This window comes from Chamaea fasciata, unplaced genomic scaffold, assembly GCF_029207755.1.
Source record: "Chamaea fasciata isolate MVZ Bird 193981 ecotype frontalis unplaced genomic scaffold, bChaFas1.0.hap1 SCAF_7, whole genome shotgun sequence".
Taxonomy (NCBI): domain Eukaryota; kingdom Metazoa; phylum Chordata; class Aves; order Passeriformes; family Sylviidae; genus Chamaea; species Chamaea fasciata.
Window position 1 is genome coordinate 47584126 of NW_027094092.1, and position 26798 is coordinate 47610923.

Here is a 26798-nt window from a genome sequence, read left to right on the forward strand (position 1 = left end):
GGAGCAAGGTTGTTTGCAAGACCTGGTTCTTTAGATTTAAGGAAATACAGCATCTAGGCAGTTGATGATTCCTTACATGTGGTCTTCTGGTCTTCTGATGTAGCTCTGCAGAGAGCACTGCCACACTTAGCCCATGATTACTTCTAAACTAAGCAGAAGAAATGGACAAACTTACTGTCTGGTCTTTCAGACCATAGCTGGCCTGAAAATAGACTACATGTGTCATCTAAGTGTGTCTCTCCGTGCAATGCCTAGAAGTTCTCAGGGTGTTTTAGATGGCCTACTGTGGTGTGGGCATAAATCAGTGCAGACATACACAGCTTATTGCCATTGTGTCTAGTTCATTTCCAGCTACCTGGATCCTTGGTACAGCCTTAGTTAACAAAGTGCTCTTGAGGTGAGCTCCTTTATTAGCCTCCTGCTATTAAAGTCAGTGTCCATGGATTATGGAGCAGATCATTGTAACCTTATGGCTGCTTTACTGCCTGCACCAATTCTCAGTTTGGTTTTTGGTGTTGAAATTCTCCTTAGCAGAAGTAACATAATGGATGTCAGCCACTTAGCTTAAGAGAATGTATACATCTGGGCACGATATGGTTCCTGTACTTCCCTTGTATCTTATCGTTCGGTGGTGTTAAGGGACACCTGTATATTTTGCACAAAAGCTACAGAAGGGAGTGGCAAGGCTGTCAGAGTTCTTGCTATTTTTGGCATTTTCATATTGAATGAGATTGCTTAAATGTCTAACAGTCATTTGGACATGTTTTTTTTATGTTTTCAGGTAAGCGTTGCTTCTGACCCTGGGCGCAGAGTTCAGCACAACATGCTGAGTCCTTTCCCAAGCCCCTTCCAGAGCCCATTTCGGAGTCCAATACGTAGTCCTTTTCACAGCCCTTTCAAGAATTTTGGACATCCTGGTGAAAAAACAATTGATTTTGAGTGTGAAGATGAGGAAATGAATCTTAATTGCTTCATTCTGATGTTTGATCTAATTCTGAAGCAGGTACTTGCAGAAGAAAAACATCCACATGCAAGGAACGTTGAAGTTCTGTAGTCACTTTTGGCTCTCCTCTTTCTGCTTAGGGCCTGACATTGAGTCTTTTGATCCTGTATCGATTCGCTTTTTGCCAAGGGCCTGGCATGAGGTGTAAGGCATTTAAATCCCAGTACAGCTGTCATCAGTCTTTATCTCTATAGAAGTTATAGGTTCCTGTTCAAAGAAGTTAGGTACCTCCATGTTCAGGTTAGATACTAACCTGGCGCTAGTGAAAGGAACTTTTCCTTGGAGTTTTGTTTATTTTTACAGACTAGAGGCAGAGATTTGTTGATAAGCTTAGGTTAGACACATGATTTTTGGATAGCTACGTTTCTACATTTTGAATCCAAGGACAAGTATTTTGGATGACGGTTTCCAGGTAAAATTAATGGATTCTGTGCTTGAAATTGTCTATTTACTCCAGCTGTTTGAGCTTGGGCCTTAACACCAGTGGCAATTTAAAATTCTGAGTTACAGTTTATCTCGGATTCTTCCCAGTAGTGTAATATATAACTACCAGAAATGTAGGAAGAGGCAGACAGTTGGTACTCTGCCTTTTAAATGAATAATAAATCCTTACTCTTTTCCCTTTCTTTCAGATGGAACTCCAGGATGATGGTGTCACTTTGGGCTTAGAGAACAGCATCTCAAAAGATATAATATCCATCATAACCAATGTGTTTCAGGCACCCTGGGGTGGTTCTCACACCTGTCAGAAAGATGAAAAAGCAGTTGAATGTGGTCTCTGCCAGTCCAGCATTCTGTGTTACCAGCTGGGTTTTGAGCTGCTGGAACAGCTTGCTCCAAAGGAAGAAATCAGGCTTGTGGTAAGTAGAGCAGGAAAAGGGTCTGTATGATTTGTGTTCTGAAAATCCTTCACTATTCTCATTCCATTTTGCTCAGGACAGCAGAGCTGCACTGACTTTTGGCTTGAAGGATTCAGGGGGTTCAAGCAAAATCCCATGGAACTGTAAAGTTTCCTAAGTTTGAATGGATTCAAAGAACCCAGGGAAGATGGCAATATTCATCCACCATGAACTCTTACCCCATGAACACTGAAGTGCTATTTCACTTTGGAAGTGCATCACTGCAATTCTACTGTGTCCCAAATAAAATGTGAAGTGTTAATACTTATCTTCTGTTAAAAGCAAAGAGTGGATAATTTGAAATGATTAACAGTTTAGAGTGAATCAGTTGTCAAGTGAGCAAGCCTTAGCTGGAGCTTCACTGTTTGAAATGCTGAGCACTGTGGGAAAGCTGAATTTACTTCAGGCTGAGTATCCAACTTTATCAGACCCAGATACATACTCTTCAGTCACTAGTCATCATTAAAGTTCTCTGTAGCTTTGAAGAAGAATTGGAGCATTTCCTGTGGTGGTGGTCTGAAGAATTTATTTTAAGCTGGATGTCCATTAGATTTAACTGTTCCATCTGGTAGTTGGGAAGAAGGCATCATTCTGTTTATTCTGATTTTCATTTGCTGTGGTGTGTTAGTAGCAGATTTTTATTAGCTTTTTTCCTTCAGTGAAGGGAATAATGATGCCTTTTTAGGTGTCAAATTTTCAGAATTTCATTAGATATGTGTGCTAGAAGTAAGTATTTTGCACATGGTATTCAATAACCTGTGCAACAAAAATCATCTCATGCTCCTCCAGTACAGATTCTCATCTTAACTGAGAATTAGTGAGTAGTGCAGTCTTTTGGGTGCTGGGTCACTTCCAGAATTCACTCTGAAATTCACAACATCAGTGTCTCAATGTGAGCCTTTAATCCTGTGCTCCTTGCCACAGGCAGAAGTAACTCCAGCCTGGAGTTCACATTTTTCAGTGTGAAAGTGGTTGAGGTAGGTCCTGCCCCTCAGCCTGTAGCTCCACAGTAGTGCAGGAAACACCCTGCTCCTGTCTGTTACCCCTTTCAGGCAAGGATGACAAACTTGGTGAGTATTGCCCCTTTGTTTGAATCTGCCTCGGCTCCAGTATGGATATACAATTTCTGTTAAAGCAATGTCTAAAACACACTGTTTTTGTCAGTATGCATTTGCTGATGCAAAATACTAGGTATGCCAGTGATTTGAGTTCACAAATGTACATGGAACTAAACAAAGTCTGCCTCATTTGAGCTCAGTTTGTCACACCAAATGTAGCTTAGACATCAGGATATGGCCTCGTGTAGGTAAAGTCAAGAAATGAATTTAACTTATTATATTCTTAAAGGAGCCCACAGATAACCTCGAGGATAGTCTTCTGTATACTAGACCTGAGTTTATTATAGGAACTGAAGGAGAAGAGGAAGACAAATCAGCACCAAAGCACGGAGAAAACCCAGGACATCACACAGAAACCACTGAAAATTCTGGTAGGTAGAAGCTGAAAAGGTTATTGCAGTAGGGCTTTAAAAGAAATGCTTACGCTCATATACAATACAAATTTCTGAAGCAGTCTTAAGTCCAGCACTGCACAGTCACTTTTTTTATCATGCATTTAATTCTTTCTTAACTGAATAGGCTGTAAATAAGTTGATAGACAGTGTGACTGTCTCCCAAAAGTGTTAAAAGAAGTCTTGACTTTTTGAACACATAAAGTAGGAAAACAATTAGATGCTACATTCCATGCTATGCTAACTTTACTGCCTGCAGTGTTACTGTACCTAGAATTAATTTCTCTCTCATCACCTTAGCATTCTTTAGTTTCATATTGAATTCATAGATAAAAGAATTTTAATATTGGCTGTAACTTACATTTTTAACAGCAATAAAGAATGACACAGAAAGAAAGTTTTGTTATCAGCAACTTCCAGTTACCTTGAAGCTCATATACACTATATTGCAGGTAACATTTTTTACTTGTTAGTTTAGTTTGTATTCTTGGCAAAGAGGTGTCATTGTGTTGAGAGAGGAACATCTGTTTACACAGGAAATGTCAAGGTTTGAAGAGCCAGACATTCTTTTTAACATGCTGAATTGTCTGAAGATCCTGTGTCTTCATGGGGAATGCCTGTATATAGCAAGAAAGGACCATCCACAATTTCTTGCCTATATTCAAGATCACATGTTGATTGCAAGGTGGGTTTTTATTGCACATTTTGTCTTCATACTTGGTTGGTTCTCCAGGTATACACTTCTTGTTAGCATCAAAGAATTTGCAAGTTTACTATGGAAAATTAACAAGAGTGTGAGCTCCTGTTGTTTTTCTGGGTTCTCAGTCCAGAGCAGGGCTGATCAGTTCCAATAAAAAGAGCCACAGTCCGGGGAAGTTCTCTGCCTCAGCTGGCTAAAACCTAACTAAAAGCAAAGGAGAGCTCTGTCTTGCTGTCTGTGCTGCAGACAACACAGCCTGTGAGAAGGAAAGATGAAGCTCTTATCTCTGTGTTTTGAATACTACCAGTTCAGACATTCCACTGCTTCTCCTTCTCTCCACCTTCACTCTCAGATCCAGTTTTAAAGGTGGAAAACATATTTCTGGGCTAAACAGATGAATGGGGATACAATTCAGCATCATAAAGTCACCCCAGGACGCTCTGTTTTCCTACTCTGTTTTTATTGCAATCCACTCCATAGTATTCACATAAATGCCCAGCATGGCTCATAAATATTTTCCTGGAAAGTTCTTTACATTTAAAGGAAATGATATCAAGGGAGTGTCTTTATAAGCAGGCTTGCTCTCTTTTGTCTTGCCAGCTTATGGGGAGTTGTGAAGTCTGAGTTCTCTCAGCTTTCTTCCCTGGCAGTCCCACTTCTTCTTCATGCACTTTCACTTCCTCATGGAGCTGACATTTTCTGGACAATCATAAACAGCAATTTCAACAGTAAAGACTGGAAGATGAGATTTGAAGCAGGTAGGCCTGAGAAATGTACTCTCTCTTTATTTCTTCTCTGAAGAAGTAGAGCTTTCTCTGCAGTAACTGAGGAGACATATAATGCTGCTTTGGAGAGTTTTGGAGATAGTTTGGTGCTAAACTATGGCACAACAGTGTACAGTAAAATAGAGGAGAAGATGAGACATTTTGGACAGTAAGAATCAAATTTTCAACTCTTTCTAGCTATTTTTCATTTTTTCTTTCTCAGCTGTGCATATTTCTAGGAAATGTGTATTAATCAGTACATAAACCACTGCCTAAATGAATATGCTTCTTGTCTTGCTGCTACAGTTGAGAAAGTGGCTGTGTTGTGCAGATTTTTGGATATTCACTCTGTGACAAAAAACCACCTACTGAAGTACTCTTTGGCTCATGCATTCTGCTGTTTCCTGACTGCTGTGGAAGATGTCAACCCAGCAGTGGCTACAAGAGCTGGACTATTACTTGACACCATAAAGAGGCCAGCTTTACAGGTGGGTGCGCTGCATGGGAAAAAATACATTCCAGTGGGAAACTGGCTTTTCACCTGGAGCTCAGATGTACAACATCACAGTCACTGCTAATACCTCTTTAGGCAAGCATTATTGGTCTTGGAGCTTGATAGATGCACAGAATAGCCGAGGGAAATGATACTGCCCAACCCCCAACTTAGAATCATCGAACTATTTACATTGGAAAAAATAATTTTTAAGATCAAGTCCAACCATAAATACTTTAATGACTGCAGTGGATTACTATTGTGTTTGAACTGCTGTTGTAGAAAAATGTAAATTGATTTTTTATTATTTGAAAATAATTACGTATTTTTCAATTAAAAAAATACATTTCTAAGTCCTATAAAACCCTGATGAGCTCACAGTGTGAAAATATATTTGAGCACAACCAAACATGGTCTTGATCTTTTCAAGATTTACTTAGCTATGTAATTTTATGAATGTGAGAGGGCCTGACAGTCAGGATTCACATGATTAAATCTAAACAGGTACGTAAGCAGGAAAAGCAAGATAAAAAAAATAAACCTTATAGAACAATTCCATTCTAGTTCTCTGGAGAATAGAATAAATATGTATTTTTAAGGGTTCAGGGTTACTGCCTAAAAAAAGCTGTTAATATTTGCTAGTTTAACTCCATTTGGTACCTTTTCAAAATAGTTTCCAGGGAACTTAAGTTCAGTGACACTGTTACTGAGCTTGGGTTCAGTGAGACCAGTGTACTTCGCTTTCATATTCAATATGTGGGCTTTTTTTCAAACTTTAATCTTGACACTACAGACAAAGTTCTAGTGTGGATAATGTACAGAAGAATTTTGAGGCCAAGTGCCTCTGCTACACTTCACAATGTAATCTTCCCCTCTTTAGCCTTGGTGATTAATTCTTTTTGTAATTAATGGCTTGATTCTGTTACCTAAATGAAAGGTTTTTCTCACATGGGGAGTATGAGCAAAGTACTTAGATATTGTGTACCAAATAAGCAGCAGGATAGAATTTTTCCTGTACCTTTGTATTACTCAAAATCTTAGAAAATTCTACATTCAAAATATGATGCTTATTTATCACTTTAGTTACCTTACTTTCCCTTTGATATCAGTAGCATTAGTTCTGATTTAAAGGACTTGGTAGCAAAAAGGAGCTAAACCTTGGCCCTGCACTAACTGACAGGAGAAGTTATGAGCTTTGACCTCCCTTTGCTTTAAAAAATCCTTAAAAGATCTCATGTCTCAGTTACGTGTTGTTTTCTTTGTTTCCCTCTATAGGGTCTCTGCCTCTGCCTTGATTTCCAGTTTGACACAGTTGTCAAGGATAGGCCCACAATTCTTAGTAAGCTTTTGCTACTTCATTTTCTAAAAGCAGATATCCCAGCTTTGAGCTGGGAGTTCTTTGTGAATCGCTTTGAGACCCTGTCTTTGGAGGCACAGCTTCATCTGGACTGCAACAAAGAATTTCCTTTCCCAACAAGTAAGCAGAATTCAAATCAATCTGATCACTTTTTATCAGCTTCTGGAATTTTAGCTGCCTGCAAGAGTCTGAGAGAGTTGCAGGTCTCACATGTATAAATTCTCTGAAATTAAGTAATCTTTTGGGCCAAAATAAAATAAATTGAAGTAAGCATTTTTTACTTCCTGAATACAGATTAGGCTGTATTCTGTTGCACCTTTGGGTGTTGTGTTTTGCTCTCACTAGCATGTCATTGCCAGCCTTGGTTGAATTGTGGTCTGGTTCTGTGATCACCTGCAACCTGCATTAACCCACTTGTTCCACTGTAGAAGTTCTAGTGCTGTCAGATTTGCCATTCTCCATGTCCCAGATCATGCCCAACCCTGTCCTGTGGTGGTCTGTACAAAGTCAGCCCTAGGAATTTCATGACCCTCAAAAAAGCCCTAATGTATGAAGCACATAATGGGAGATACATAGACTCCTAGGGCCAGTGCTCAGTTAACTATTTTTGCAGTGAAAAAATGTTTTTAAATGTTTGTCCTCTTCATACTTGGTTTCTTGATGAGACACCAAATCTCCTTCCTTTCACAAGAGAGGTGCTAAAATTCATTAATGCATAATTTTTTAGAATGCTGAATAATTGAAAACTTCCTAACCCAAGTGGTGGCCCATGAGTCAGATCTATTTCCATTTGATTTTCCTGGAGGAGATGGGAACAGCTGTTTGAACAATGCATGTTCCCTCAGCAGTCTAATGCTTCCTTCTACTTTTGCATGGAGCCCAGTGCCAAAAAAAGTCTAGGAGCTGCTCCACAGGTGAGGGGTGGATTTGCAAAGGTATTTTCTTCTCCATATGTGAGTAGCTTTACCCAATGCTGGGAACTGCTGCTATGGCCTGAGGAAGGAGTCTTGGTACTAGTTTCTAACACCTCTGACTATAAATGTAGGGCAATATCTTTAAATAGGAATATTTTGGCGTGATTTAAAATTAGCAGAAGATAATTTTCAGATTTCTTTTTAACCTTTCTCTTTGCCATTTCAAAGAGATGGATGATGCAAAGGATGGGCTCACTGACTTCAGTCACTCCAATGATTAAACTCAAAGGGTCCCAGTGCACTATACATATGAGCATAGACAAGTAGTGGTGATCTCATGAAGACATGCAGTGATACTGCTGATAACACCACTGTAACTCCATAATTAACACTCACAGGTTTTTTGAGTTCAGAATCAGGATGGTAGGTGCAGGCAGAACAGGAGATTAGTAAGGCAAAAACTAGAGGCTATGGTTAGGTGTGAGTGCACTAAATGGGTTCCATATTGGTGAGATTTCTGCCTTTTTAAATAGGGGTACCTCTTATTCTCTTAGCCTGCAATTCAGTTTTTGTTTTCAAGAATCTGTTTTTTTGACCAAGTAGCAGCATAATTTTTAACACAGTTATGCCTTTTGGGGTTTTATAGTTTTCAGAATGAGAGCATGCAATTGAGTACCTTGCAGATGGGCCCCATGGGCTCCATTTGAAACTTTCTTGGCTTGAGTGGTACCCAGGGCCCAATTGCGTTTGGCACTTGGCTCCCTATGCTGTGGAATGAGTCCTAACTTGGTCCATTGCATTTGCAAAGCTATCACTGCAGTCCGGACAAATGTGGCCAACCTGAGTGACGCGGCCATGTGGAAGATCAAGAGGGCTCGTTTTGCGCGGAACCGCCAGAAGAGCGTGCGCTCCCTGAGGGACAGCGTCAAGGGCCCCGCCGAGTCCAAGAGAGCGCTCTCCCTCCCAGAAACATTAACCACCAAAATCCGTTGAGTATCCGTTTGTTTTTGTGACTCACCTGCGTCTTCTCCCCCAGGATCATATGCTGTTGATGGGTGCACATTGGAGTTGTCAATATTTTTCCAATTGGGATGGCAAATTTAGGTTTCTGACTGCTTTGGGCGTTACTCAGATAATGACAAGTTAGTGAGTTTCATAAAGAACATAGACATTGTGTCGAGATGTGTCTGTTTAAAATGCCAGAATAAGATGCTCCAAGATTAGTTCATCTTTTCTAGATCTTAACTTTTGTTTATGGCTAATATGCAGTAATTTTGTCTTAAATAGATACAGATTTTACAGAAAAATTCCTCTATCACTAATGTATCTATTAATTATAATTTTTAATTATAATTATTAGTCAGTGCATGCAGCATATGCTACACATCTTAAAAAGAGCTGTTAATGTCTCAAATGAGTTTTTGAATATATTCAAAATTCTGTTGTTAGGGAAACAATGTCCATACAACACATCCTTCCTGCCAGCTTCTACAGGAGGACCTAGGTGCTAGAAAACCATAGGATTGTATGGAATGTCATGCAGATGCCTTTCCAAGCAAAAATAAAGCTTGCCTGTTCTCATTTACAGAATTTTGCAAACACAGATTAGTCTTTATATTCAAATTTGACCTCTCACATTGCTCTTACCCATATAATAGGAACTGATAAAACTTTTGAACCTGGGTGCTAGTGAACTATTAACTTGAAAGGTAGTTTTCTTTCCAACACTTCAATATGTATTCGTTCCAGCACAATCCCCTCAAATATTTTGAGTTTCTTAGGTAATCCTTCATGACCAATTACTGATGGTGCACAGGGACTCCTGTGTGCTGACTCTTGTGCCAGCAAAATGAAATGATGGAGAAAATTACAGTTATCGAACATGGTGCACAAAATCTGTAGGGCACACAAGTGACATGTTCCAAGCAGTTACACTCACTGCCTGACAACAGTGCATGAGTAAACGAACAGTGTGTTAGCACTGAATATATGCTATGTGTAAGATGTCACTGCTACCTTATTAAACAGAGTTGCACTTGTTTTTTTTTAAAGCTGTGAGCTTGACCAGACATGAGCAGTCTGCACCAGCGCTTGGAGGAACACCAGAGCAAACACCAGGTGGGTGTGACAAAGGAGGTGTGTTTTGATGGAACAGGAAGTCTCTAACTCTGACTTTCTTGCTGAATCATGAGATAAACTTACACAAGATGGAAGTTGTCTAAATGACGGAGTGAATCACTTCTCAGCACGGTTCCCAGAAGTGTAAATTGAAGCTTTGCTCTCAATCTGTACTGAAAGCTGCCTCCAGTTGTAAAGAAGATGTTGGAGTTGGGAGAAGGTTATTCAGAGTCAGTCAGCTATGCCAGCAGTGCCTCACCCTCCTGTGTTTGATTGCCCACAAGTAAATATTTGCTAGACTGGCCCCATGGGTCACCTGTTTTGAGTCTGATCTTTGAGTCCTTCAGGTTTTAACGACAGCAGACAGAATGCTTTTGCATGTCAGTACTGTATATTGTCTCCTCTTCATGCTTATAGATATCTCAAATCCCTTATTTTGTATTTACTGACATTTTCTGAAGATGTCACCCTTCTGCCAGGCTTCTGTAGAATAGGTAGCACAGCAGGATCCAAGTAATCTCTCAGTAATTGCGGCTACTGACAGTTATTGCTCTGAGCACTGTGTAGACTGCTAATTTGGAAGTGAAAAGATGTCAGATTCAGATCTTTTCATGTTCTGTCTTCAAGACTGGGAATGCTTCCAACAGATGCAAATTCCTAATCAAAATATATCAACTTATTCGATGATCAGCTGAAAGGAAGGTACCTTGTCACTGTGGGAGCTGACTAAGCGGTGAAATGAAATAGGGGAGTTTCTGAGTTAGCAGGATATAACCCTGCTGTGCTAGCCCAGTGAGAGCTGGCAATCTACCAGTTCCTTATAAACGTATGTGTGGGTTGTCACGGGCTCACAGAGGGAACAAGTAATATAATGATGCAATAAACAGGTATATCAGTGGATGATTGTTCTTCATTTAATTGCACCAACCACCTGCTAAATACTGGGTTTAAAGGAATTTGTTGCATAAGAAGCGTCAGCCTCACAGTAGGCATTGTTAACCATTGTGGGTTTATTATATGTATTTTGGTATTTCTACACTTTACTTTCCAGGCTTAGGTAGTTCATCACCTAAGGTTAAAACAAAGTTTCCACTAAAAATGTGTATGTAAAATATTTAATGTAGCTAGTAACTACTGATCTCAAGAAAATTCCGATAATATGATTCAGAGTATGACAGATGACTTGGGAACTAGAAGACTGATTACGGTCCCTTTTCTCCTGCCCAATATTTATTATTTCTCCCTAAAAGCTTAAATGTTTGTAAAAAAATTATTTTTTGTGGTTTGTTTCAGTTTTTAACGCTGCTTTGGCAGTACTGAGCATATCTGATTTGGCTGAGGAGCTGACTGACTCCTGAACGGAGGATGTACATCTGTTGTAGAAAAACACATATTTTATACCTAGCCCTTGAACAAACTAGCTCTCATGCTCATCTGTTCTTTCCAGATCTAAAACAGGCATCCTTGCACAGTCCAAATGCAAGCTGAATTCAGTGTGCGTTCTGTATGGATTAAACACCAGAATCATTTGTTCCTGGTGTTTCATCCATACAGAATACTATTTGTATATACTGTTTTTTCCTATACATACTATTAGTTCCAATGTCCTCTACAGTATCCTGGACAGTCAGTGAGAGAGTTTCATTGATAGGTTGGAGTGATGAAGCACGATGTAATTCTGATCTGATGCTTTATGTTACATTGTGATATACCTTAAAGTACTTTGAAGGTAAAGGAGTCTGATATAAGTGGCACATGAATAAAGAAATGAATCTTTGGAGGTAAGGCTCGATTGAATTCAGACATGGAGGCTGTGTATTACCTGCCTGTCTGTGTGTTTGGTGATGTGAGAAGATTGAGATGAGGGTTGGGGAGGATATGTGTTTATATCTATATACCTTGTATAGGCACATACAAATGCACATTAATTTTAAGGGATAAAAGCTACCTTAGCCAATGTAAAGACAGAGCTGTCTTGGTTTGACATTCCTAGCTTGGATCTAAACAGCCTCATGTAATAACAGGATACCCTGTATCTTGTGTTGATGAAATGAATGTTTAGTTTGGGCTTGAAATAACCTAAGACTCATTCCAGACAGCAGCAGCAGTTTTCCAGACTCTGAAGATCTATTGATTAAACTGGATTGTACAGTTTTTGTAGTTTTAAACATGTAGTTCTCCATTTCTGTTTTTTTGCAGCTTCCTACATCAGAAATAAAACCGAGGTGACTGACATTCCATAGACTTGATCCTTAGTAGAGCTATAACAAACTAATCAGGGTAAAGCTCTGTTCACTCTATCCTGCTGTATGGTTTTCCCTGAGGGTGAAGTATGAGAAATGAGATCTTTAATGCATCAGAAAGTGTAGTAATATTTCTGGAAAAGGAAAATGTCAGGAAAAGTCCTGGAAAGTATCTGTTAGCTAGTGTTAGAGTTATAAAACACTGTCACAATTGAACATTTTATCACTGAGCTTCTAAATTATATTGTTCAGCAAGTGAAAATAAAATGGTTTAATCTCTTCAGATTAATTACTCTTTGAATTCTATTTGGAGAACCAGTATTTATTTAGAGCCCAATGATCTTTTCATTCATTTCATCTTATCTCCTTTATTTTATTGAAAAATCTCACAACATGTTATAAAGATGAAAATCAGTAGGGCTGAATAATACAGTCAGATATCATCCTCATGAAAATTGTGTCTTTATGATATAATTCCATGGAAAATTTTAACCTGGGTTGTAATATTATATAAGAATATAAGATTATTTCTCAGTTTGTGTCCATGAAGCTAAGATTACTGTCTGTGTACATTTTTGAAATACTTCTGAGAATGTTTTTCTGCTTTATTTCTGATTCTAATTATTTCAGAATTCGTTGTTTTATTTTTGTATCTGCAAATCTTGGTCCAGCAAGAGCTTGGGTAGAGAATTCTCATTTTGAAGGAGGGTTTTTAAGTTAAAAAAGCCCAATGAAAACTGTCTGGAACAAAGAATATTGTATGATATGAAGTTCATTATTTCTTCTAACCCAAATAAGACCAACAAAGGAAAGTTATTCTTAATAGAAGTGGATCTGAAAATTCCTGCTCCCTGCATAGTTTTAATTTTCACCTGTCATAGAAATGACAGCCGTCTCCCATGCTTTGCAAAATGGCTAAACAAACCTTGTTCACCCACCAATACAAATGCAATATACTTTAAAATTATTTTAAAAAATTACAGACATTGCAGTTTTTCTTGTGAAGAACCTGTGACATACGTAGTTGTATCAGCAAAGGAGTCCTTGGTCAGAATAGCGTATCACATTGAGACTATGGATAAATTAGAATATTAAAATAACACTATTTATTTGCAAGTTATTTGTACTAATACAAGTTATTTTAGGGAAATACAAATCCGTGCTAATAGGGGAAGTCTTCTTTCTTTGTTTAATCATTATTTGGTACAATTTTTTGTATCTCCTACCCTTGCCATTTTGTACATTTTCCACTGGCAAAGACTATGTCTATTAATATTTACTGAGGAAAGACTGATACCCAAACCAGATGAGAGTTTGGTGGCAGTAGGGTTTGATGGATGTGGAAGAATAATAATGTTCAATTTGGTGGAAATGCACTGGGATGAGAAATAAGGTGCTTCACTAAATATGGGAAATCTGCGAAATGGAGTTGAGTGTACACAGTAGGTGTTTCTGTGCTGTTGGACCTGAGGCAACAGAGGAACAGTGTCCTCAGAAATGCATGCTTGTCTCCTGCAATTTCATTGTTTGCATTTGGGCAGAAATGGAGTGGTGAACTCTGGGAAAAAAATTCTGGTGTGTTCTGTACCCTGTTTTTTGGATTTACGGAGTTTACACGACGTCCTCCAGTGTCTGATACCGATGTCTCTTGTGCCCATAGGACAACCTTCCCCAGAGAATGATAATACAATAAAAGACCTGCTGCCAGAGGATGCTGGGATTGACCATCAGACTGTCCACCAGCTGATTACAGTGCTCATGAAGTTCATGGCAAAGGATGAGAGCAGTGCAGAGTCGGATATCAGCAGCGCCAAAGCTTTCAACACAGTCAAGCGCCATCTGTACGTCCTGCTTGGCTACGATCAGCAGGAAGGATGCTTCATGATTGCACCCCAAAAAATGCGTGTTTCAACCTGCTTTAATGCCTTCATTGCTGGAATAGCACAAGTAGGTGAAGGCGCTGACTATTTTATGCTGCTAATTGTTACTGCCTGTTGTTGAAGTAATGGTAGCACAGCCTTCTGTAAAGCAAAATAATGGCTGAATGGGGTAAGCCTGCTTAAAACTTCAACACCTTTTCAGTTTGTGATAGAATTTCTTTCCACTGGTAGTCTAAAGTTGCTGCATCACTGGCAAAGAGATTATAGGTTTGTGTGGAGGCATGCAAATACTACCACTGTATGAAAAATCAAAGACTGCTTCTAACCTCTGCTTTCTTTCAGAAGCCTTTGAATGCCCTACTTTCCTCATGAGTATTTCCTCCTTTCTTCTTCAGGAAGACCTGGGATCTATGTGTTCTTTTTTTGTTTCCCCGTGTGAATGGTCTGTGAACTCTTCAACATTCTTCACTTTGTAGGAGGCTCATTTTTCTTCCTTACAGTGCACCAGGACTTTCTGTTCTCCCTTTCCTAGGGAGTGCTATTGCCAACATGAACTTTTGCCTATATTGCTATGATAAATGTCCAAGCACATCCTTGCTTCGTGCCTTCTTTCTCAATCTTGTAAGGAGGACCATAATTTTCTACCTCACAAGGCTCTTCTAAGGCTCAGTTAATTCTTACTGATAGAGTAGTGGGTCATACTGGGCTGAAAATGTTATGTACTTGCAGAGTATTCCTATTTGCACTGGAGCATCATCATCACTTCAATGCTTTTTCCTTATCACAGTCTCTCATAAAAGATAACCTTATGGGAAGAAGAGGGTTGTGATTTCAGATGTCTGCTGTAACCTTCAAACATTGCTCAAAGCTATCCTTGTCTCTTCTGGATCTGCAATTCTTACCAAGATTTTCTGGTTCATGTATTGGAATCAGTGATTTTTTAAAGTTAAATGTGATGTTGATAGTTGGATAAACTTTCACAGCTGGGGAGATGTCAGGTACATCCGTATTTCAGGAGGCAAAACAGATGGTGTTAATGCAAACTGAGTAGCTGCAAATGCATTGGGTTCCATTGTCCCAGAGCACCATGGCTCTGTGTTAATCATCTTTCATTTGTGCACTTTTAAATTAAAGAGTGTAAAAGGAGATTCAGACCTGTTGCCCTTGTATTGAGAGTCTGGAAGTGGCAGTTCAGATCACAGGGGCAGCATCTTCCAAATTTGTGTTTTCCAAGTCTGGAAGCCCAAATTCAGTGATTATAATTGGCCTGATTTTCAGAAGTACTCCTTACTGCGACTGTAGATATCAGCCCCTGCCTTTCTCTTTTACCTTTAAAATGTCTTGTGTGAACCAAATTCACCATTTGTGTTTAAAAGCTTTATAATTGAATCTTGGTTCCTCTGATGTCAAAAGGAGTGTGAGAGCTTCAGTAGGCCAGGGTTTTTCTCTGTGCAGCAGACATCAACTTTAATTTGTATTTTGGGAGAATTCTTTTCTTTAGCTGTAGGGCTGCTTTGTGTTTGGAATCACCTTTGCTGCAAGAGAAATGCACTTGCAATCCGAAGATGTGTTTACAGAGTGAAAACTTAGTACTGAGCTCTTTAGAGATCTATTTCAGTTACTCTTCTTTCCCAAGCCATAAATACTTTCTTTACCCTGCCAGCTCCATAAAGGTTGGGATTAGGTTGGCTTGCTGGTTCGTTGATTCTAATTCGAGTGGACAGTTCAATAAAAGAAGATAAAAATCAAATGTCTCAGTATTTTTCACCGTGAAAGCCGGGGGTTCTCTGCAGTGGCGGCGTCTGCCCGCGCGGTGCCGCTGTTGCGCAGCGCATTGGCCCGGCGCGGGCTCCGCTCCGCCTCTCCCGCGGCCTGAATTCCTTCCTTCCTTATTTTCCTTCATTCCTTCCTTCCTTATTTTCCTTCCTTCCTTCCTTCCTTATTTTCCTTCATTCCTTCCTTCCTTATTTTCCTTCATTCCTTCCTTCCTTATTTTCCTGCGGCAGCCTGTAGAATGTCTCTGCTCGGCGCCAGGCATGTTTGCGTTATAGGATGTGCCCCGTCAGGCAGCGCTCTGTCTGCTTTGTTTGGTTGAGCTTTTCCTAACCGTGCTGTGTAACTATCACTCCCTGAGGGAACGCGGCATTATGGGCTAGGACCAAATTTGGTGATTATAAGTCATGTATTCGACTGGCTCACCCTACATGCATAGACATGGAATTCGTCTATTTAGCTCTACACATGCAACACAAGTATTTGAGTCAGCTGCACATCAAACTGGAGAACTTTACAGGGAAAAACTTCTAGTCAGCTTGTTCAGGAGAATCTGAGACCACGAGGTTAGTGTTTGTGAATAAGTCTCATCTGCTTGTTCTAATAAAACAAAACAAAAGAAGTATAGACTGTCTGTTTAGATGTAGAGAGCTGCTGATAAAATTCAGTAAGTCCACTGAACCTGCAGGGGCATGTTAGAGCTTGGGGGTTGTGCTGGACTTGCCTTGGTCTGCTGTTGCACCTTCCTGGGTGTCAACCAGCGTAGGGCAGCATCAGACACAAGGGCTTTGTGGAGCCTTGTTATGGTCTAGTTTAACTGCTGATTTCAGCATGTGTGATTTTAAAAACAGCTCATGTTGGAAGACTGATAGGGAGATTATGAAAATAGGCATTGCAGTTTCAAGTGAAAACACAGTTGTGCCAGGGTAGTGGGAATATATGGCTTCACTGCACTTTTGAATCACTCCTAGGATTCAAACCACTGGTCCCAAATAGCATGATGCTCTTCAAAGGTCATGATGGAGGTAAGGCATGTGACTAATAGTAATCAGAGCAACCTGTCTGCAGCAGCACCACTACTTAAGATCGATGAGCATTTTATTTAGAGCAAGATATTTTTCATTTGCTTTATTCTTGGATCCTTTAGGATTTATGTGCTTAAACTTCCTAACACAGTAGACACCTTTAGTGGAGAGTGGGAATCTAGTGTCATTACCTGATTCCAAATACCTGTGGCTTAAAAAGTCCTAATGCTTAACGTCGCAAGCCTATTGAGAAAAAACATGAAAACTGCCAGTACAGTGCTAAAATATTAATGCAAAGCCCCCAAATAACCAAACTACTCAACCCCCAAAACTCACAAGTGCATCCTGTCTGTTAAACATGGGATATACATGATATGGTTTTGTGTATTGAAGCATGATCAACTTGTGCTAAAATACAAGGCTATTTCAGCATAATGTATTTTATGAACTTGCCAGTGTATCTTAAAATTTAAACTGTTCTGGACGAAAGGCTTTCAGAACACATTTCCTTTATTTCATTCTGCTTATCTGGCTAAAATGATAAGGTGGCAGCTGGCAAAAAGCTTCTAAATGGTAGTGAGATTTCCTTAAAAGCACTGATTTCTTTTCACTTACCTAATACCTCAACTATATTAATGATTTTGTTTTTTAACATCAGTGGATTTGGTTTTAGTGAGGTAACTCCTGTGTTCTTTTCAGGTGATGGACTATAACATCAACCTGGGAAAACACCTTCTTCCCTTGGTGGTGCAGGTGTTGAAATATTGCAGTTGTCCTCAGCTAAGGCATTACTTTCAGCAGCCTCCTCGCTGCTCCCTGTGGTCCCTCAAGCCTCACATTCGGCAGATGTGGTTAAAGGCTTTGCTTGTTATTCTCTATAAGGTGAGTGGTCTTAACAAGACACTGTCCACAGAAAAACTTACACTTCAATTTGAAATTTGTAACAGGGAACACCTAAATGTATGGCAAGTGAATGGAACTGTAAAGGACAATTTTCTTTGATAAAATTACTCACTGCATTTAATTCCAGTGTCTGAAGTAGTTAGGATTTAGTCTGTGCTACTGACTTCCTCTGTGCTTCTGCAGTCTTTATTGTCTTTCAGGTGTTTACCTGAGAAAGGAAAATGTGGATAATGAAATAGAAAAATGATGTATGAAATTCCAGTAAGGAGTATTTTGTGTAACTTAGAATTAGTTTAAAAAAACCAGTAGTTACTTTAAATGGGGGACTGTGTCAGTTTAGCAGTTTGTATTCTTCAGTTGAGTGATGCTTTTTAGGAAATACTGTTAAAATGTAATGCATTTATGCACTGAAATGGAGCTGCAAATACCTTTGATATGCTTAACAAATTTCTAGCACGTCTACAGGGAGTACAAGGAAGTGCAGCACTAAATGTTACTAATACGGACTTTTAACATTTTATTAAAATAATTCTGCATACAAAGCTGAAATCAGTCCTGCTTCTCATGATATATTTGGAAATGTATAATCAAGGGAAGGCAAAGGGCATCCAGCTGACAATATTATTGTAATTTTTCTGTTTTACTGCCTAAATGTTTATTCAAGGAGAAAAGTTAGTTTTTAAGCTGAAGTTTTTCTCTTTTGCTGGCCAGTACCCCTACAGAGACTGTGAAATCAGCAAGATTGTACTTCACCTAATCCACATCACAGTCAATACCCTCAACGCTCAGTATCACAGCTGCAAGCCCCATGCAACTGCTGGTCCTTTGTATAGTGACAACAGTAACATAAGCCGATACAGTGAGAAGGAGAAAGGTACTTTTAACATTCTAATTTGTATGAGAGTCATTGGTTTAATTCATTTAGTCTTGCAGATGTTGTAGAAATGGGTAAATATGGTCTGAACTTTAGAACATATTACTTGGAATTGAGTCTGAAATGTGAGTTACTTGACTAGGATTGCCAAGTATAGTAAGAGACCTTCTCAACTGCTCCATAGCTGAGCATAGCACAGTGGTCTCATATCTCTCACGGGAGTGTATCTTAGACATAATGGTTCAGTCACCATGTCTGCATAGTCCTTGGCATTTTCTGTGGCAGTGCTAGCTGATCCTGCAAACACACAAAGTGTGCAACCAGCCTGATGCCACATTCTGACTTAACTTTGTAATAACATGAAATAGTAGCAAATAGTGATACTGAGAAGAGAAGGCTGTGAATTCAGTCTATAGTTTGCTGTTCTCTTTAAAGGACCTCAAGTTGACAAGGTTAATGGAAACATGTAGGTGGATGTCTAAAGGCAAAAGAATGGTTTTGTGTCTGATTGTGAGCTCTGTATGTGCTTACTGGGTGTAGCAGAGGTACTGTGTTGAGGTGAACTGGTGTAAGCTTGGGGCTTCAAATGCCATGGTGTCACTGAGTGTAATTCCTTAGGTTTGTGAAGTTAGTTACATAGTAAGTGTTAATGATTAGCAGGTTCTTTTGATATTCTGTAGCCTTCTTTCAGCTATTTTGCCTTTTAGCTGCTTATTGGTTGTTTGCATCTTCCTTCCCAAATAGTCTTAGTAGTATGCAGCAAACTCCTCTGAAGAAAAATCCAAGAAACTCTCTTGTTTTCATGTCAGTACGTTTTCCTCTTTTGCTGCTTGCTGCTTACTTGTGAAAAGATGTCCAGCAAAACAAGAGCACATTTTGTTTACCTGAACACCCTATTACTCTGCTCTAGTTAATTAAAGCAATCTTAGTGTGGATTTAAACTATCTATTGCATAACCTCACTCAGTTGGACATTTTGTATTGCTAGTGGAGGGCTAAAAGAGAACTGTGGCCTTACTATGAATTTGTCTTGGTTTTGAGACAAGTTAATGACTGAATTCATAATGACTTACTAAGGCATTTATAAAGCGCATGAACTTTCTGGATTGATTCTGAGACATTTTAAAGACAAATTGAGGTACCCAAGTACCCAGTTTGTCCAATACTGGTGCTCTGGGTGGCCTTGGGTCTCAATTCAGCAGTTTCCTTATGTTTACAGTAAGGAGAATAATATTTACTTGCTTCCCAAAGCTATTGTGAAGGACTTTGGGCTGCACAGAGGTAGAGGACCATAAATGGGCAAATTTTACTCTGTAAATACTGACTTAACCATAGGGCTTGTTCCCCTTCTCTCGTGGAAGGCCTGCAGAAAAAGGAGGATGTAGAAAAGTTTCCTTTCACTTGCAAAAAGCACCCAGTATAATTCCATAGGGACTTAGAAAGTTGAAGCCTTTCCCACTTTTTCTAAAGAGACTTGTTTAATCCCTGGTCAGGTAGTGTGTGTGTGTTGCTGTCATCATCAGAGGTGACATCTAAACATCAGAGGTGGTGTTTAGATAGTGGACAGAGGAGGATTTTGTTGTCAGGCAGCAGAAGTTCCCGTGCTAAAGATGGATTTCCCCACTATTGAACTTTTTTCCTGATTTTTCTGCCAAACTTTGTTGTGGGGTTCATGAGTGTTGTGGGGATCAAGTGTACAGAGTGCTGTAGAACTGATGTTAAATATTGTGACAAGAAGCATTTGTTGCTAAGAGGAAGAAGTTACACATAGGACATGATGTTAAAAGTGATCTTCTAACTTACTAAAGCCAGTTCCTGTAGAAATTCTTACCATCAACTTTGACTAATTTTTCTGGATTCATCATTTCAATTAGGTATCTTGTCCCTGATGCCTTTAGGTGGCAGTTTCATAGCTCCACATGTCCTAGCAGCTTCCCAGCAATTTCAAAGCAAAAGATACTCATGTCTCATTTAAGTCTTCAGGTTTTGTCCATTCTGTCTCTTGGACTTACTTGCCCCTTCCCTCCCAGACACCAAATGCATTTCCTCTCCATATTTGCTTGCTAGAATAAACAAGGCAGACTTTGTTTTTCTTTTGAGTGCTCTGTTTTCTTTATTGTCCCAGTAGTGTTTCTTATTTCCTTGGAGATGAATCACTGGATGTAGAATTACAGAATGATTCCAGATGATAGACATGGATTTTTTTTTTTTTTTTAATGGATAAATAGATTTGGATCTTTCTTCTCTTTGCCATTTTCATCTTGCTGGTCTCAAATCAGGGCATAATGTTTTACTATTATTACTTAGATCAAAAATTCCATAATTCAAATTCTTAGGTCTTATTCTATTACTAGTATCATTATCAGCTTCCCAAGATGATCTATTTATTCACTTTCTTATTTTGCTGGTTTATTACTTACCTTGCAGTTCTTTCACTAATTTACATCTTCTTCAATTTACCATTTCTCAGTGAGCATTACAGAAGTTGTTTACTCAAGTCAGTGTCCCGATCTAGTGCATTTCTTCCATCTAAAGAATCTCTATTATTATCAGTAGAGAAGATCAACTTAGAATGGTAAAGGCTTTGTTTTGCTTTTGTTGCACTGTAACCCATTTTTCATTTGTCGCTGACCTTAACTCAAGATGTCACAAGATGTAACTTTCAAGATGAAAGTTAGACCTGGGATACAAATTTTCTTGCAATATTCATTTTGCAATTTAAGTTTAGTTTACACTAGCTGAGGTTTGTTACATAGACGGCTTTTCTTTCAAGAAATTGTATTCTCTCAAGAGTAACAACATTTTTTCTTTCTCCAGCCGAGGAAGACAGTGTTTTTGATGAATCTGATATTCATGATACACCAACTGGACCTTGCAACAAAGAGTCTCAAACTTTCTTTGCAAGACTGAAAAGAATTGGTGGCAGCAAAATGGTGAAATATCAACCAGTTGAGATGAATGCTCAGAGAAGTATGATTTGTTTTGTTAGTATAAAGTCATGCAGAAATGCAATTTCCTACTCTTAGTTTCAAGCTACCACCTTTCATTTTAGAGTTTGTTGCACTGTCTAATTTTAATGTAACTACTCTGTCTGACTCTGAAGAACACTCATTTCCCTGAATGAGTTCTCTTTCAGGAATTTCAAAGTAGGCACTCCAGAGTAAAAATACCTAAAATCAGCAGTTGTTTTCTGAAACACTAAGTTCTTCTGAATTAAAAAAAAAAAAGAGGATTTTTTTGAATTTTCTTCAATCATTGGGCTGAGCACTTTTTAATTAAGTTATTTTTTTCCCAGAAATTGATTTTATTGATAAGGTGGGACTATATAGTAAGCCAATTTGTTGCTGCTGCAATTATTATGGTTTTCCATTGGCAAAATTTTGATTTCAAATTTAGGTGTCTGGAATCAATAGCCTAAAAAAAGTTGAAGAAATTTTCACTAGCACCCACCTGCCTTTTTTTTTTTCCCTTTTAGGTGTTTGCAGAGGGAGGGGAAGTGATTCTGACTATAGCGAACACTTAAACTTTTATCACTTTTCTGCACAGTGATTCGTATATGGAGTATTTTGAAATATGGGGATATTAATGATTAGGAATATCCTGGTTTATGTGGAAATATGTAAATAATAATAATAATAATAATAATGATGATGATGATGATGATGATGATGGTAATCTTTGGAAATGTTCTCAGTGAGTGTGTTCACACAGCAAAGTACCAGTGCCTGCAGTTCCAGCAGTGCAGCTGTGCTCACTGCCTTCCTCCCCAGGATGAGGAGGGAGGACTGAGTGCTGTGATGGCTGCTGGACCCTGCTGGGTTCTAGGATCACCAGGGAAAAACTCTCTCATCTCAGGCTTGTGCTGCAATATCCTCATTGCCAATCCTACCCTTGCTTCTTGAATCAGAAGCATCCATTTTAAGCCCTTTCTGCTGCAGTAAATAATAGGTGTACTACATGCAGCCATCCCAAGTATCTGTGGAAATTACATCCCTATGCCACCTCCTTTCAATGCACAAGGTTAAACAGTCTATCTTCAGGGTACATCTGCCCAGGATGAATAGACTTTGGACAGCATTTATGTAAACTCTACTATCCAAGTAGCAGGCTTTTGTTATTATTTTTTGTAAAAATCCATATAATTTGGTTCTGAGGTTAAAACAAAGTGTAGGCAATGTTGACTAAACTGGGTTTGTATTTAAAATGTCAGTCATGTTGAATTGTGATATAAAGATGAAGGTATCTGCCAAAAGTCTCCAACTGAGGTAGTATTAGCTTTTTCTGTTTTGATCAGGTGAAATAGAGCTGGCTGAATATAGAGAGACGGGGGCCTTACAAGACAGTATCCTACGCTGTGTGAGAGAAGAAAGCATTCAGAAAAAAAAACTGCGCTCTCTGAAACAAAAATCTCTTGATATAGGGAACGCAGACTCCCTGCTGTTCTCGCTAGACGAGCATCGCAGGAAGTCCTGCATTGACCGCTGTGACTTAGACAAGCCTCCTGTCCCCGCTGCCCACGCCGCGCACCGGCACAGCGACCACGGCCGCTCCCGGCAGAATTCCTCTACTAAAGCTGAACATACAGACACACAAGAGGGTTTTCCTCACACTGAGAGTTTCCAGGAAACAAAGAGACCCGTCATACCAGAGGTTAGGCTAAATTGCATGGAAACCTATGAAGTGAAAGTGGACTCCCCAGTTAAAACTGCTGATCCCAAGGAAGATTTAGATCTGATAGATCTGTCCTCTGATTCAACATCGGGTCCTGAAAAACATTCAGTGCGCTCCACTTCAGACAGTGACTCTTTAGTCTTTGAACCACTTCCTCCCCTTAGAATAGTGGAGAGTGATGAAGAAGAAGAAACAACAAACCCGCTGAATGATGAGGTCTCTGGCAAAACTGCTGTTTCATCTCCTTCAACTCCTATCAATGTGTCTGCACTCAGCCTCAGCACAACTCCGCTGGTGCAGTTCAGCATTGAAGATTGCTCCAAAGACTTTAGTTCTAAGGATACAAGCAACAACACTTCAGCAGGAATGGAGGAAGTCATTTCCCCTTCTCCCAAAGATCAGAAGGACTCTTCAGAGTTAATTAAGCCAGAAGAATTTCATGACATGTCCTCTGGAAACTCGCTAACACTGAAACAGAAAAGGGACCTGCTGCAGAAGTCATCTGCCCTTCCAGAAATGTCCCTTGATGATAACTCTGAACTCAGTGTTGAGGAAATTAAACCTAGTGGAACGATTCCAAGCCCAAATGTAAAGACAGTCCTTATTAAAGTCCCTGAAGATTCTGAAAAGCAAACAGAAAGTGATAAACTTGATACCAATACAGAGTCTGACACCGAACAAAACACAGAGCAGAAACAAGAAGGGGAGACTGAGGAGTCAGAATTTAAGATTCAGATCGTTCCTCGCCAGAGGAAGCAGAGGAAGATTGCTGTGAGTGCTATTCAGAGAGAATACCTGGACATTTCTTTTAACATCCTTGACAAGCTGGGAGACCAGAAGGAGGCAGGTGAGCTCTCTCACCCGATCAAAAGGTTTATTTTTGCATGAAGGTTTTAGTAACAGACCTGTGTAAGGAAATGTGTATATTTATAGAGAGATGTGGGTATTTATAGCATCTGATGTGCTAGCTGAGTGCTTTCAGGTGTTTGTTTCTCACAAGGAATGTGCTAACCATTCAGGTATGATGAATGTGTAAAGGGCCCATTTGAAAAGGAAGTGAAGTTCTGTGGCAAAAATACTCATTCTGATAACAAGTTCAGGAATTAAACCCCCTGTCCTCTCTATGCTGGAAGTCAGAAAAATGGTCATACTTCTGTGTCTTGTACCTTGCTTATCTAGTCCATGGTATGCTGATTCTCTTTTGTTGTAGTGATTTTTGGCCCTTATTTCCTTTGCCAGCATAAGGCAGTGAAAAGCAGAATGGATCACAAAGTGCAAGGCTGAGCAGGCTGTAGACTTCAGAAGTAAGAGCACTTGGAATTAACCACAGTTTGCATTTAGGCATAGACATACATATATATTTTGTTTTTACACACTAAAACCTGTTTGTAGCCTTCTTTGTACTGGGTATCCACAAAGTTTTCATGGCCTGTGTTTGTTAAAGATTTAAAATTCAAAGATGGGCAATCCTCTGTGTACCCTAAGTTTTTTTTCAGGTGATTTCAATGGAAAGTTTTGTTACTAAGTTTTTTCAGGTGGAGAGAAGGTGACTTTTAGCTTTTCCTCAGATTCCTATTGGATCTATCAAACCATTTGAAAAACTTTATGCTGCTGCCTATTTAATTTCTTGACTGTTTTTCTTTTTTCTAGGATTTTTCAGTTATTAGAATTTTATTGGGTTTTTTTAAACATATTGATGAAAAAGAACAGAGTCTGTCAGGCCTCAGTTCTTTGTTGCCATTAAAGTGAGGAGGAATATTTATGAATTCCTAACCTTACTTAATTACTTCAGAGGGAACCACAGTATAAATTCTTCTTAGGATATTCCAATTTTTACAAGGTGAAATTGTTCCATGTAATCATAGTTACACTGTTCCCTTTATGTTTCAGGCCTGTCATCCCATTTATGGTTCTAATAAGCTGAAGGACTGCTGGAACTTTATAAAAATTAAAGAGAGCTGAGTGCTTTTGAACCTTTCAAATAGAGAAGCGTGGTCTTGAAAGAATTGTTCAATTAGACTCGGTGCTTTTTTGACCATTAACAAGGGCCAGTTTTCATGCAGTAATGAACACTGTTACCCTTGAAACTGCTTGGAAGGGATGTCCCAGTTCTAAAACACGTGGAACCTTTTTAATGCAGAATTTTTAACTCTGAATCTTCAGGATCGAATGCTAAGTCAGCAGTCTCTTGAATGAAAACTGATGACGTGTTGGAGTTAAGGCTTTTAAAAGATGCTAAGCTGTCACTTAAACTAGCTTTACATCAGTGGTCTCTCTCTTATTTCCGTGTTGGTGGTTCCAATAATCACTTGAGTGGGATCAATATCTAACTCTATGTGCATTTATTAGCTGTGAGTTCTAAAGACCATTGGCAGAATTCTCTTTTAAAAAGTGATTTTAAGAAATAGATCCCTGTTCCCCTATAAAAATTCTTATGACAAACACACTGAATCCTTTTAAAACTACTGGGAATGCCAGATGGTAAATGGATGACTGAAATGATGTGAAAACAGCATCTAGGGAGAAGAAAGATAAAAAAGCTTTGTTGATTTTAAATGCTGAGAGTTTAAGCATGATTTTCACATGCAGATCCTGCTGCCAAAGGACTTTCAACACTGGAAATGCCAAGAGAGTCATCATCTGCACCAACCCTTGAAGCAGGTGTTCCAGAGACAAGTAGTCACTCTTCCATATCAAGTAAGTTTACCTCTGGTTTGAGGATTAAAACTAAAGTTACTGTATTTGTGCATCAGATGCACATATAATGTATTGTCAGTTCCTTCCTCTGAGTTCCCTTGATTCTTCGAAGTACAGATGTTTTGGATATCATTAGAACTCTTAAATCTTTGATGGTCAGAAGCATTTTAACAGTTAGTAGCTAAAGATTTTCTCTTGGGACGTGGCAAGTTTGACAAATGTGGTTTTCTTGAATTACAGTAGATAACAGCTAAAAGCAGTAATTCACTAAAGCTGAATGTTTATTTTCCCCTGTGAGAAAGCATTGTCAACTGTCAGTGCACAGAAGCAGAAGATGAGAGTCCACAGGGCTATTACTATGGCCTTTGGTACATTTTTTGCTGTACCTTAGGAGAAAAAATCTCATGCAATTTTTGTAAAATGCCTTGAATGCCACTTCCTCAGCTGCTTGCTGAAATGTGGTAACTCTTTATCTGGGACTCCCATAACCATTTCAATTGAAAGTGAACTGTGTTGTTTAAAGTAGACATGACACATGGCTTAACAAGCACATGAAAATAAGATGTTAAGGTGGGAGGTACCTTAGAACACTTAACAAAATTCAGAATGGTGTGTCCATCTAGGTAACACATCTGAAGGCCAGTGGGGGAGAACAGTGGCTGGTAAAAAAGAGGGGGGAAATTACTTCCTTTGATACCAATGAATTTCTAGGTCAGCTCAATTGCCTTGCTGAACTTCAATTTCAGATTGCTATAGCAATGTCAAATTTTAGTTTCTGAAATTCATTGTCTGCTGATTTGATTGGAAGGGGTGTCTGACTTATTAAAGGAAGAATGTTATTTTAGAAATGCTAGTTCAGTACCTCCCCAGTTTTCCCACAAGCATCTCAGGTCACGTGCATCTCGTAGAGTACATTTGTTGGCCACCTAATGATACAGATGTCACTTACTAAAGCAGCTGAGGAGGTGCCAGTTA

General features: G+C 39.1%; 1 protein-coding gene across 2 annotated transcripts in view; it reads left to right on the forward strand.

Annotated features, from left to right (window-relative positions):
* The window catches only part of UNC79 (unc-79 homolog, NALCN channel complex subunit), a 107341-nt gene that overhangs the window by 36021 nt on the left and 44522 nt on the right, over nt 1-26798 (forward strand). For both annotated transcript variants that reach the window (XM_066188712.1, XM_066188711.1), the window contains 16 exons: nt 782-1003; nt 1636-1863; nt 3250-3391; nt 3785-3864; nt 3949-4097; nt 4713-4870; nt 5183-5364; nt 6645-6846; nt 8449-8628; nt 9693-9758; nt 13662-13948; nt 17379-17561; nt 18294-18456; nt 21273-21425; nt 22750-23973; nt 25716-25823. In XM_066188712.1, coding sequence (XP_066044809.1) covers nt 782-1003; nt 1636-1863; nt 3250-3391; nt 3785-3864; nt 3949-4097; nt 4713-4870; nt 5183-5364; nt 6645-6846; nt 8449-8628; nt 9693-9758; nt 13662-13948; nt 17379-17561; nt 18294-18456; nt 21273-21425; nt 22750-23973; nt 25716-25823 — 3727 coding nt within the window. The remainder of the gene's footprint in view (nt 1-781; nt 1004-1635; nt 1864-3249; nt 3392-3784; nt 3865-3948; nt 4098-4712; nt 4871-5182; nt 5365-6644; nt 6847-8448; nt 8629-9692; nt 9759-13661; nt 13949-17378; nt 17562-18293; nt 18457-21272; nt 21426-22749; nt 23974-25715; nt 25824-26798) is intronic.